General features: G+C 47.1%; 1 protein-coding gene across 1 annotated transcript; it reads left to right on the top strand.

The window, feature by feature from the left end:
* Window positions 1–1,933: 1,933 nt before the first annotated feature.
* LOC119438117 (zinc finger MYM-type protein 1-like) lies at window positions 1,934–5,297 on the top strand. Its single transcript, XM_049660486.1, is given in 3 exon segments — window positions 1,934–2,035; window positions 3,800–4,387; window positions 4,390–5,297. Coding segments are annotated over 3 exon segments (1,461 nt in total). The 3' UTR covers window positions 5,161–5,297.
* The last annotated feature ends 7,921 nt before the right edge of the window (window positions 5,298–13,218 follow it).

Here is a 13,218-nt window from a genome sequence, read left to right on the forward strand (position 1 = left end):
AACAAGCCGATGTGAGTTAACAGCAAATGCGATACTACGGTAACTGAACACCTTTCCCGACTTTATGAACTTCCGGAGTAAATATATATTTTAATTCATAATATTACAGTTTTATTTTCGTACAACGTTGAAACTGTCTTGGTATTCGTTTGTTCCCCCTACACGTGCATAAAACATACCAAAGTCCGACAGAAAAGCGCTACGAAAAATCTGCGTTTTGAAAGGCGCATTACACGACTTGTTTGCGTCTCTGTTGGTTTCGTTATGCACGGAAACGCAGCGAGCACACGGGTAGATTTTTCGGTTCAGCCCATTGTCGTAAAAGTACGCGCTTTCAAGCGTAGCAGTTGTTTCCATGTCGCTTCGTGAGATTTGAATTGTAGCGTGCACAACCCACGTACGACGACATCACAAGCGTCGCGAACGAGAGAATCCCGAGGAGTAGTACGCGAAAAAGAAACCATACTGTCGAGGCGTGACTGCGCCGGCGGTATGGTTTCTTTTTCGACGGCATAAAACACCGACGCCAAAGTTCCCTCCCTCTAGTGCGCACAACGAAAAAAGCAACCATAAAAAGACGCCGCGACGCAGCGCCAGGCGCCAACCCGTCTATGGCCAGCCGTCGGAGAAAAACCCTCCTCACCCCTGGAAACGGCCGCCGCGTCGGGCTTCTAGAGAACTATCGAATGATAGCGAAAGAAAATCATCACGTGACGCCGCCACGGATGGAAGGTGCCAGTGAAGTCTAGAACGTTCGCTAACTTCCACTGTGCTACACGCTAAATAAGGCACAAGAACATTCTGGAGGCCGGGCGCGAGGGTATAAAAGGGTGCAGTGGCGGGGAGCAGTCAGCTAGTCCATGTGGTGTAAGCCGCGTTGAAGTCAGCCGCGGAGATGGCGAACTACGTTGAAGTGTGAGTCGTTCGGTCGGTCGAAGAAGACGTGTTTGATGATGGTTGGTGTCAGTCGATCTGTAAGAATCGAGTGACGACGTCGTGGGAGCTGCGACGACTTTGAAGAGCGCCCCCTGGAAGAGTGGCATTCGGGACCGACGACGAAGGGAACGGCGATCAACACTGGAGTTTGCGGGAGTGTTTCCTGGGAAGGGAAACATTCGAGTTACTTTACAAGAGTTGCGGACTGGACTCACTTTGTGAATATTCAGGACTTTAAGTGTTCTCGAATAGGTTGTAGTGCATGTGATTGCATTTGTAGCGTGATTTGCTGTTGGTTCCCGTGGTTGTAAACACTATCTGAGATATAGAGTGAGTTGCGATGTGAATTGAGTTTTGATTGTTACCAGCCGAGTGTGCATGGTTTTGTGTTGTTTGTACTGCCTTAACTGAGAATATATTTTGTTTGTGTTATCAACTCTCGGCTCTGACTCGGTCTTTGGTCCACAACCGGCGTTCGCTGGCGCACTAAAAGGACCACCCCTCAAAACTGTCCGTGTTTTCGTGGGGCATTTCGGGGGCAGATACTAGCCTTTGGAATCCACCCGGCGATTGCAACCCCTTAACGGGATCAGTGACAAAAATTCTTTCAGACCTGAGTGAATTGATTAACTGAATAAAATGCTCAAAGAAATATTTACTTTTCTCTATATCTCTTGTTGTTTACTTGATCTTGGAAGCGTGATTTGTGAGTAAATTTTTTCGGGAGTTTCTTTAATGCGTTTCCTCGTTTCCCCAACAGGCGTACCAGCGGGTTACACTTTGTTTCATTTCTAGTTGCAGGTTTACTCCTCTTTATGTGCTTTATTCACGTCTTTACTTGTAAACGAACCCATTCCCCTCTGATTCGCCTAGAAAAATTACCATATGACCCCCCTCCTCTCCCTCCCCCCCCCCCAAAAAAAAAAAAAAAATCCTGGATACGCGGCTGCCGCAGCTCATCCAGCTTTAAAAATTATTCTGTGCAGAAAGCGATGCCATGGCACTGAGCAAGCCTTCTGGAGCTCACTTTCAGCACTCCCGACGAAACAAGTTGGCTGAAGAGAAAGCGCAAGGAATCCGCCTTGGCTCCTTTCTACAGGTAAGCTGTTCATTTTTATGCTTGCGTTTAAATTTACCGAATAGGCTCCAAATCGGTAGTATTCGTAGCCTGAGCTAAGGACCAAAATTGCTTTCAGAACCTCATGAATGTGAGACTGCCAGTGCCAGTGAACCATCCCACCGGGTGGCCGAAAATCAGCACCTCGAGGACATCCCACTTCAAGTATGACATTCTTGCCAAGGAGACGACAACTGCCAGACGGAACTCAGTTGCGACGAAGAACAGCGCTCTACTACGAATACGTTCAGCTGCGCACCGAGTGATGATGACCCTTCGCGACCGTTGCCGTTCGACGATCTTCACACTGACAGGCGCACCAGGCTTATGCGTGGTCCTATTCAGCCGCGTTTGAATTGCTACCTGCAGAAACAAACGGCGAACGGAACGCGAAAGTTTTCCGCGCGCTGGTACGACGAGTTTAACTGGCTGGAATATAGCACAGAGAAAGACGCCGCGTTTTGCTTCTACTGTCGCGCTTTTCCGCAGCAGAGTTCAGCGTGGAAGCGTCATTCAGATCCAGCATTTATTTATTTATTTATTTATTTATTTATTTATTTATTTATTTATTTATTTATTTATTTATTTATTTATTTATCACAGTACCCACAGCGCCATTTCTGGCATTACAGGGGGGGGGGGGGGGGGGGGTTGAAAAAGGAAGAGGTACACTAAGTACTACCGCGCTCTGGCGGCGAAAAAAAAAATAACATTGAGATAGGAAAAACACAAAATTGGTAAACATAAAAATTTCACAGCAAGGAAGAAAAGGAGTCATTCGATGTTATGGACACTATCTCCTCAGGCAATTTGTTCCAGTCAGAAATTGTTTTGGGGAAGAACGACATTTTGAAGAGGTCAGTCCGGCACCTGTATTCTTTAACTTTGAGCGAATGGTATCTTCGGACGGACACATAATCAGGGCTAAATATACAGGGTGTTTCAGCGAACACTTTCAAAATTTATTTAAGGTTGCCTGTGGTAGATAGCACAATTCTAGTTAATGAGCTGGTCTACTCGAAGAGGCGGACATTACTTGCACAAGAAAGTGAACTGCATAATCGACTAATTAACAAAAATTCACTAATTAAGTTTTTAACTAATTACCTGATGGCCCATATTGCAATTTACGAATTGTAGCCGTGGAGTTCGCAAGGCGGATCAACTTGAAACGAATTCTTCGGATGACACCAGTTTCGAGATAATAACTCCCAAACTTTGCGGAGAAATGCATTGGCGTTCCAGTTAATTTTGTGCTTCAATGCATAAAGCGACGTTTTGTTAAGAAACTAACTGGAACGCCAATGCATTTCTCCGCAAGGTTCGGGGATTAATATCTCGAAACTGGTGTCATCCGGAGAAATCGTTCCAAGTGGATCCGCCTTGCGAACTCCACGGCTACAATTTGTAAATTGCAATATGGGCCATCAGGTAATTAGTTAAAAACTTAATTAGTGAATTTTTGTTAATTAGTCGATTATGCAGTTCACTTTCTTGTGCAAGTAATGTCCGCCTCTTCGAGTAGACCAGCTCATTAACTAGAATTGTGCTATCTGCCACAGGCAACCTTCAAGAATTTTTGAAAGTGTTCGCTGAAACACCCTGTATATTGGGTTCGGTCAATTCCAGTTCTTGAATGATATATTTTATGAAAAAAATTTTAACCGAAGAACTTCCCTACGTTATTGAAGTGTGTCCCAGCGCAACGTGTTTTTCGCACTCGACACGCTGAAAAACCTACCATAGTCATTAAAAAAATCATTCGTCTCCGTAGGCTTCAACAGATGGAAGAAAGCCGTAGAGAAGTTCAGGCTTCATGAAAAATCCGACAGTCACTTAAATAGCATCCTGTGCTGGAACTCTTACAAAAAATGCAAATCTGCTGGTGAACTGCTAGATGAGAATCACGAGACGTGTGTCGTTTTGAGAGAAGAAAAACGAAAAAGAAACCGAGAACTTTTACAGCGTTTTGTTGACGTTGTAATTCTACTCGCGAAGAGTGGCAGGCCCTTTAGAGGCCATAACGAAAGCGAGGAAAGCACAGAAAAAGGTTTGTTCCTAGAGATCATTAATCTCTTGAAGCAATATGATACTGTCTTGCAAGATCACCTTGATTCTGGACCGAAAAATGCTTTGTACACCACCAATAGAACACAGAACGATCTCATTGAGGCACTGCATGCTGCGATGATGCAATCGATTATTCACTGCCTGGAAGGCAAAACTGTGTCTCTCATATGCGATGAGACTAGTGACTGTGGACACCACGAGCAGTTGCCTGTTGTAATAAGGTACTTTAGTGAGGAGAATAACCGACCCGTAGAAATGTTCACCGCACTATAGAGCGACTTCTTAGTGTTGACAGCAGCTCAATATTCTCTGCACTGGAGCGAGTTCTAGGTGTTCTCAAAATCACGTGGACACCAGTGAACTCTGTTTGCTTCGATGGCGCTGCTGCCATGTCAGGGCACATTTCAGGGGTGCAAGCCAAATGCAAAGAGAAAAACAACAGAATATTATACGTCCATTGTTACGCTCACTGTTTGAATCTGGCTCTCGTTGATGCCTGTTTGTCAAGGGCCGAGAACAAAATTCTTTTTGATTTCTTTGGCACCTTGCAGCTAGCATACAACTTCATAGAATCTAGCCCAGTGCGTCACGCAATTTTCGAGCACACATCTTCGGCGTTAGGCACCGGTCTAACGACGCTAAAACCTTTGTCCACAACCAGATGGGCTTGCCGGGCAGAAGCCGTCAAAGCAATGCGGGATAACTACTGCGCCTTGGTAGACGCCGTAGAGGAAATCGTGGAAAACACGCAGCATTCGGAAACGCGAGCAAAAGCAAAAGGACTTCTCGCGCAACTGGAAAGCTTCGAGTTTCAATTCTGTACGGAAAAGGCCCATCCTGTGCTGCAGATGGTCCTCAAGGTTAGCCGCATGCTCCAGGACCCAAAAATAAATCTTATTACTGCGTTCCAGGGAGTGAAAAATCTCCAAGAAGCTCTCAAGGAAATGAGGCTGGACCAGAGTGCATTTACAAAGGTGTTTCAAGGTGCCACAGAGATATGCCAGACACGCGAGATCAGTATTCCTGCTGTGAGATAGAGGAAAGTGTCTAGACGCGCAGACGTGAACTTCGCCAGTCAGTTTTTTCACGAAACAAAGGCGGAAGAACTCCGCGTCAGCGTTTTTTACCCCATGCTTGATGCTTTCGTTGAAGGAATTGAGACAAGATTCACGCAGGAGACCGACATTCTGCGCCTCACTGCCAATGACGAGGAAATAGACATTGTCACTAAGTATTTTGACGTGGAGTCTGACAGCTTGCGGGCTGAGCTCCGCTTACTGAAGGCACAGGTTAGCGCAGAGCACATAAAGCTCGGTGACTGTAATGAATGGCTAGACTGGTTGCAACAAAGCGGCCTAGGAGCGTTATAAGGACTTTTTTTTTAAATCCTTAAAGGCTTTGCAGTTGTCCCTGTCACTAGCTGCTCATGTGAGCGGACGTTTTCAAAGCTCGCCATTGTGAAAACAAAGCTGAGATCAACTATGAGTCATGACCGGCTTCGGTGGCTGCTTTTACCGTTCGTTGAGCAACAGATTGCATTGTCAACAAGTTCTGAGTGAGTCATAGAACAGTTCGCGACAAAATCGCGTAGATTTTTGCTTTAGACTTTTCACGATTGGTGAAAAGTACTATATCTCCCACGTGCTACACATTTTTAGTAATCTAGTCATAAAATATTTTTACCACCACATAACATGTCCATTAGTTTGTATAATGTTTGTTGAGCTTGACATATGCGTGCGTGTTATCTTGTGCAAAAAAGTAATTATAGCCCTTGTTTCTATTACATGTTTCTATCAAGCGCCAGAAAGTAAGATTATCAACTGTACATTTGGATGCTCAGAAGAAAAAAAATGGCATGTCATAGCGTTTATCTTCAGTAATTACTAAATATTGTAACTTGCTGTTTCTCGTATTTTGAATCTGCTGTATATATATATATATATATATATATATATATATATATATATATATATATTCGTGCTTGTCAGCGTTGCCATTACGTTGTGTATTGGGTCGCGTTTTTCGTCCTCTGCATGAACGTTGCAGACGCCATATGACAGCTTTCGCCATGTGTAGGTGCACCCATGCGTTTTCCCTGTATGTATACTACATTTTCCATACTAGCAGAGTCACGTTGAGGCAATATTTTTAAATATTTTGTGCTGTTAAAGATGGCTTATGTGTCGTATCTTTCTCTGGTTTAGAAAGAATAAAAATTCTTTGTATGTACGCGCGTTGTGTCACTGACGCCTCAGCTGCGCAGGGACTGCCTTTCTTTGCGGACGTTTCACAAGAAAGTGAAACCAACTGGTTAATAATATTTTGTATATGTTACAATTCAATATTGTTGAAATAAACGTCTCATAACCATATATTTCGTATCAGCACTACAATATGAGCGGAAAGACATCAGTGGGAGTGCGTTGATAGAAAGGGGCGGGGTGGGGGGGGGGGGGGGCGCTCTGGGGAAACCTCGCCCCCACCCCCTCCCCCCTAATGAAAAATCCTGCGCACGCCTATGGATGCGTATATATACTTTTTAAATGCGAATCATTTCTTGGCGATCATATACCACTTTGACAGTATCCATCCATCCATCCATCCATCCATCCATCCATCCATCCATCTATCTATCTATCTATCTATCTATCTATCCACCTACATCTTGGTGCTCTCATGGTCGTTTCGTTAACGTGGTATGTACCAAAATTGGCATAGTATGACAAGAGTGTATGACGAACATAAATGATAGGCCATAACATGCGTGTCATGTAGGTCACGAAACAGCCGCCTATGTCTTGGTGCGCTCATGGTCGCTTCGTTAACTTGGTAGGCTCTCCGCACACTGCTTCGCATAACATCGATTCCCACGTACAGGGCGTGGGATCTGCCGGCTTGTTCTTTCTTAGTTGTTATATTTTAATTGTATTGTTTAAGGTATATATGGCTTCTCCGTGCCTATTGTGCTTTTTTTTTTTTTTTGTCGTGCAAAGTGATATTGTACTTAGTTTCGAAAACGTCTGCACTTTACTCTTTCAATAAGACTTGTAGATTAAGCACTTGCTTCACTTTTTTCTGCATAGAAAGAAAGAATAAACTTCGTGCAATCAAATGAAAACTCTAAACGCTGTCCCTTATGTTCTTGCAATTTTCAAATGTGGTGACAGAATGCCATGGGTGTTTAAATATAGTACTGAATTTATAATCACAAAAAAACTAGGCACACATTCCGGCCTTCTATACAGCGCTCATTCGTGCCTGCCTGTCTCCACCTTCGTTGTAGTATTGTTTGCGCAACAACATCAGCTCTACATGCACCAACAAGGACGAACTCCATTGTAAGATGTGGTTTAATATGCTTGCTGAAAAGGTTAATTAGTGTACTTCTACTTAGCAGAAGTACACTCCGTCACCATTTGTTAAAAGAAACATTAAGCTTTAATTAAATGAAACAACGTGGTAAAAAGAGCGCTAGCCCCTTGAACCTACTACCCCCCTACCCGCCGTGGTTGCTCAGTTGCTATGGTGTTGGGCTGCTGAGCACGAGGTCGCAGGATCGAATACCCGCCAAGGCGGCCGCACTTCGATGGGGGCGAAATGCGAAAACACCCATGTACTTAGATTTAGGTGCACGTTATAGAGGTGGTCCAAATTTACGGAATCCCCCACTACGGCGTGCCTCATCGTGGTTTTGGCACATAAACCCCCCCCCCCCCCCCCCCGCGTTCTGGTAACACCCCCCCCCCCCCCCCCCCCCCCCCCCCCCCCAATGTCGAAATTCTAGATAAACCATTGCGTCAACTAGTAGGAGTTCCGACGCGGCTAGGCGGCCCAGGCGAGACTGGACGGCACTAGCCCCCCGACGGCTTCTCAACAGCTCATAAGTTCAGCTTCTAGACTGATTAGCAGGGCCTAAAACCTGCGCTTAAATAGCCTCTCATTTCCCTAGTTCCCTATGTTCACCTTGAAGTGAAGAAGAGGGATGATGTAGTGGGGCATCCTTACCAGCGCTGTCTAGTGGGTCAGTCTCTCCCGCACATCGCTCGGACTACGCCGCTCGCGCTCGCAGTTCCCTGAACTGATCCAACGGTCGGCTCTAACGCTTGCGTACAATAAACGCCTTTACAAGTGGTGGAGAGTGCTACGCTCGAACGCATCCTGGAGCTTCGATCCCGTACCCTCTCTTCAACCATGTCTCAGGACGCATCTCAGCCAACGTCTCAGCAAACGCCTCCTGCACCATCCGTCGTGTGCTCTGGTCTACCTCGCCACAAGGATCCTCCTGTTATCAGGGGCACAGACGACCACGACGTGGAGGACTGGCTGTCCACGTACGAGCGAATAAGCGTCATCAATAAATGGGATGATGCCGCGAAACTAAGCAACGTACTCTTTTACCTCGCCGACGTGGCAAGCCTCTGGTACAACAACCACGAGACGGAAATTCCGACATGGTCCGCGCGCGTTCAGGACCTCATTGGTAGCTGTGTTTGGTCGTCCTGCTGCGCGCAAGGTGCGAGCAGAATCCCGCTTGCGAGAATGAGCCCAACAGCCGGGAGAGTCCTTCACTAGCTACATCGAAGATATCCTGGACTTGTGTAAGCGCGTGGACGCGACGATGTCGGAATCAGACAAAATCAGAAACGTCATGAAAGGAATAGAGGACGCCGCTTTCAACATGCTGCTCGCTAAGAATCCACAATCCGTCACAGAGATCGTTACGTTATGCCAAAGTTACGAGGAGCTACGCAGGCAGTGCTCGTTGACTCGTCGGTCTTCATCACGCGACGAACACATCGCTGGTCTGGCTACCACCTTCGACCAGACCGCACTGCTTGCGGAAATGAAAGCATTCATTCGGGAGGAAGTAGCACGCCAACTCTCATTGGTATACCTTTGCTCAGCCGTCGCATGTGCCACAGCCCGCTTCGACTATCGTGCCTCCGCTCCGCCGCGCCATCGAGCAAGAAATCGCCGAGGTCTTGCCAGACCAACGCCACCATGTTCCTGTGTCACTGAGCGTCACCGAGGTCGTGGCACCACCCCAACAGGCACCAGCACCGCTCAGCTACGCTGAAGTCGTCGCGCGGCCCCACCCACTCTCTGCTCATGTGCCCCTCACTTATACCGACGTCGTGGCTAGGCCTCCAGTGCAGCCCGCTATACAGTCCTATCACCAGCCGCTCCATACAAGGCGTGCTCCGACGTGGACGGGAGCAGCCACAGCGAACCGGTGGCTTACATCTGACAACCGGCCTATATGCTTTGCCTGCGGCTACGCCGATCACGTGGCCCGTTTCTGTAATCGTGTGCAGCCGCCCAGCGTCGCATCATCCATGACCAACCGTTCGCCCCGTCCATATTACGACCCACCTTCCGGTGTGTCACCAACATACCGCCCGCCGCCGAACACCCGCCGTTCCCCATCTCCGCGCCGGCGCTCGCTATCGCCGATGCGGCCTCGTGCGCCGGCCCTCGGGATGAGGAAAACTAACAGTCGCAGTCCAAGAGGCAAGGGCTGCGACAACGTCGAATTGCACAACCCCTCATTGCAGCCTATCCAATGTGATAGACGTGTTTGTCGACGGTGTCCGCACGTCTGCACTCGTGGACACAGGAGCAGCCGTATGTGTTATGGACGCTACACTTTGCCGCTTACTTCGGAAAGTCACGACACCCCTGTCCGGCCTATCCCTTCGAACAGTCAGTGCTCAGCATATTCGTCCCTTGGTGTCTTGCACTGCTCGTGTAGAAATTCAGAACGTTGTATACGCCATAGAATTCTTCATTATTTCCTCCTGCTCTCACGATGTCATCCTCGGCTGGGATTTTCTCTCGCGCCGCAATGCCATTATCGATTGCGCACGGGCCGAAATAGAACTATCGCCGCTTCTAGATTTGATGCCCACTGACGCTCCGTCGCTTTCCAGGAAACTGATCGTCGAAGCCGACACTCAGGTTGCTCCCAACGCCTCAATGATCGTGTCCATGCACTGCAGTGGCCTCTCGGACGCCATTGCATTACTTTCGCCGTCTGGCCGTTTCCTCTCAAGGAAGGGCCTGTTGCTACCTTTTGTGACCGTGGACATCATCAAGGGTACTAGCACAATTTTCGTTTGCAACCCGTGCCCGTACCCTGTCGTGCTGCTCCGAGGAGAATGTATTGGTACCGTGGAAGCCATCGACGACGTGCAAGTTATCGACGTGCCCGACTACCCGAATTGCGCAACCTACCGTACGCTCAGTGCTATAGCTGACGCAATGCCCAGAGATGTATTTGGTTCCTCCATCACTGGGACCCTTACCCAGCGATAGAGCCTTACCCAGCCCAGCGTTCCCAGCTGCTGTCCCTCCTGGATGAATTTCGTTCGTCTTTCGACGTGGGGCAAGCTTTCTTGGGTCGCACTTCAACTGTAACGCACCCCATCGACACTGGCTCTCACCCACCATTGCGACAACGCCCGTATCGCGTTTCTGCCAGCGAGCGTCAAGTGATTAAAGAGCAAGTCGACGACATGCTTCGGCGCGAAGTAATTCGACCCTCGAAAAGTCCATGGGCTTCTCCTGTCATCCTTGTTACAAAGAAGGACGGCTCCGTAAGGTTTTGCGTCGATTATCGCCGGCTCAATAAGATCACTCGCAAGGACGTCTATCCCCTGCCACGCATGGACGACGCATTGACTGCCTGCAAGGAGCCGAGTTCTTTTCATCTCTGGATTTGCGCTCCGGGTATTGGCAAGTGCCCATGGAATAAGTCGATCGGCCGAAAACAGCCTTTATCACGCCCGACGGCTTGTACGAGTTTAACGTCATGCCTTTTGGACTCTGTAATGCGCCCGCGACATTCGAGCGCATGATGGACACAGTTTTGCGAGGCTTAAAGTGGCACACATGTTTGTGTTATCTTGACGACATTGTAGTTTTCGCGCCCGGCTTCACCAGGCACCTCGAACGCCTCCGGCGTGTTTTGACGTGTTTATCGAACGCCAGCGTACAATTAAACATAAAGAAGTGCCGATTTGCTGCACGGCAACTCACGATACTTGGCTATGTCGTATACAAGGACGGAATTCTCCCAGACCCCGACAAACTTCGCGCCGTTGCCGAATTGCCCAAGCCAACGTCCATCAAAGAATTGCGCAGTTTCATCGGTCTATGCTCGTACTTCAGACCCTTTAAAGGCCGTTTCACATGGTGCGATTTTGCACTGCGATTATCGCACCGGAAGTGCGATTTCCGTCGCATGCGACGAAAATCGCAGTCGCAGGGCCGTTTCTGCGATTTTCGGCTGCGACCAACCGGTTGGTCGCAGCGTCGCAACGTCGCAGCAATCGCTGCGATTTTTCCGTCGAAATTGCGCCGAGAGCTATTTCGCGGTCTGTTTTGGAAAATGGAGGCGGTCGCTCAACGCAACGTTTATAGATACATTTTGTCTATAAATATTGGATCAACGACCCTCGAACAGTGCAACTAATTGAGTGGAGTCTTGGATTACGCAATCGGTACGTAACATCAGCACCGACACGCGAACAGTGCAGATAAAAACTCGTAGGTCAGATTCGGTTCTGTGATTTCTACGAGTTTGTTGACACGCTACGTTGCTAATCTGGCGACGCTGTTTTTTAGGTTGGCTTCGGGTGCTGATAGTACGTACTTTTGCGTGATTTTCCGTTATTCACACGCGCTGCGAGTGTGTAAATACTGCGAGGTGTCCCTCACGGGAAGGCATGGCCTTCGGATGTCGTCCCAATTTTCTGGTTCTGGAGACAACTCGCGATATACGAAAACGCCAGTTTTATCGCCGTATGCTTTTACGGACGGAACAATTTAAAGAATATGCAACTACGGACAAATGCTGTGGTCAATAGGTCACGCTCTACGCGCGACCATTTAGTTGCAGTCGGTTGGTTAGGGCTTTCATGCGCATTTTCCCCAATGAATTATCTCATTTCAAGGTTCTGTTACTTCCGCTGCGAGACGCAAAGCGAACGTGCAAACTGGATATCGTAATGAATGTTTTACAATAGCATATTTCACGCTTTGACTGGGAATAAGCAGTATTGCGAATTTATTTTCGAAGCAATATTTAAACAGTTTTTTTCTCATTTTTCTGATGCATCATTTTTCTCCTGAATAAAAAAACCAATAAACCTTCAGTGTGTTGCAGACTTTGTATCCTTACTGCATCTGTATTAACCCTCACATCAAAAGGTAATTGCACATTTCGCTTACTTCAGTGCATCGAATTACTTTTGTTTATGCTGGTTGTAACATATTGCAGTACTCTAAGAAACTACATAGCCATAAACATCCTTGCCTTTTCTTGCTTCTCTGTCTCTACTTCCTGTAAAACACATGCAATAATGCGAAAAGCAGGCGAACACCTTGTTTTTATAAGCAGTAGATAACTCATTAAACAAAAGCAGATCAAAATTGTGCAGTGAAGTCAGCCGGTTGCATTCCTTCGTATGAATGATAGTATGTTTTCAAGTGTGGGTGGGTCTTGCATGTCCACAGCTCATAAAGTGTGCAGACTCATCACGAGGCGTAGGTATAGCCCATCAAGATGGAGGCAATGTTGCTAATGAGTCTGCACTTACATGTATTACTGCATAAACTCGTATAACCATATCCCATCACTACTCAATCGAGCTTGCTCAGTCATATTCACCAAAATTCTACTTATCCGAGCTTGCTCTGACTCATATTCACCAAAATTGTACTTGGCCGAGCTTGATCTGACTAATATTCACAAAGATTCTATTGAGGCAAGCTTGCACCGAGTCATATTCACCAAATATCTACTTAGCCAAGCTTGCTCCGACTTATATTCATCAAAATTCTACTCAGGTGAGCTTGCACTGAGTCATATTCACCAAAAATCTACTTGCCGAGCTTGCTTTGACTCATATTCACTAAAATTCTACTTGGATCAGCTTTCCCCGACTACCACATGACAATATTCACTAAAAGTTTACTCAACTGAGCTTGCTCTTACTCGTATTCACCAAAATTCTACTCAGTCAGGCTGAAATGAACTCCGACTCACGGTTAGTTCGAAGACTTAGTGAGCCGACGTTTGAGTGAGTTCA

The sequence above is a fragment of the Dermacentor silvarum genome, chromosome 1 (assembly GCF_013339745.2).
Source record: "Dermacentor silvarum isolate Dsil-2018 chromosome 1, BIME_Dsil_1.4, whole genome shotgun sequence".
Lineage (NCBI taxonomy): Eukaryota > Metazoa > Arthropoda > Arachnida > Ixodida > Ixodidae > Dermacentor > Dermacentor silvarum.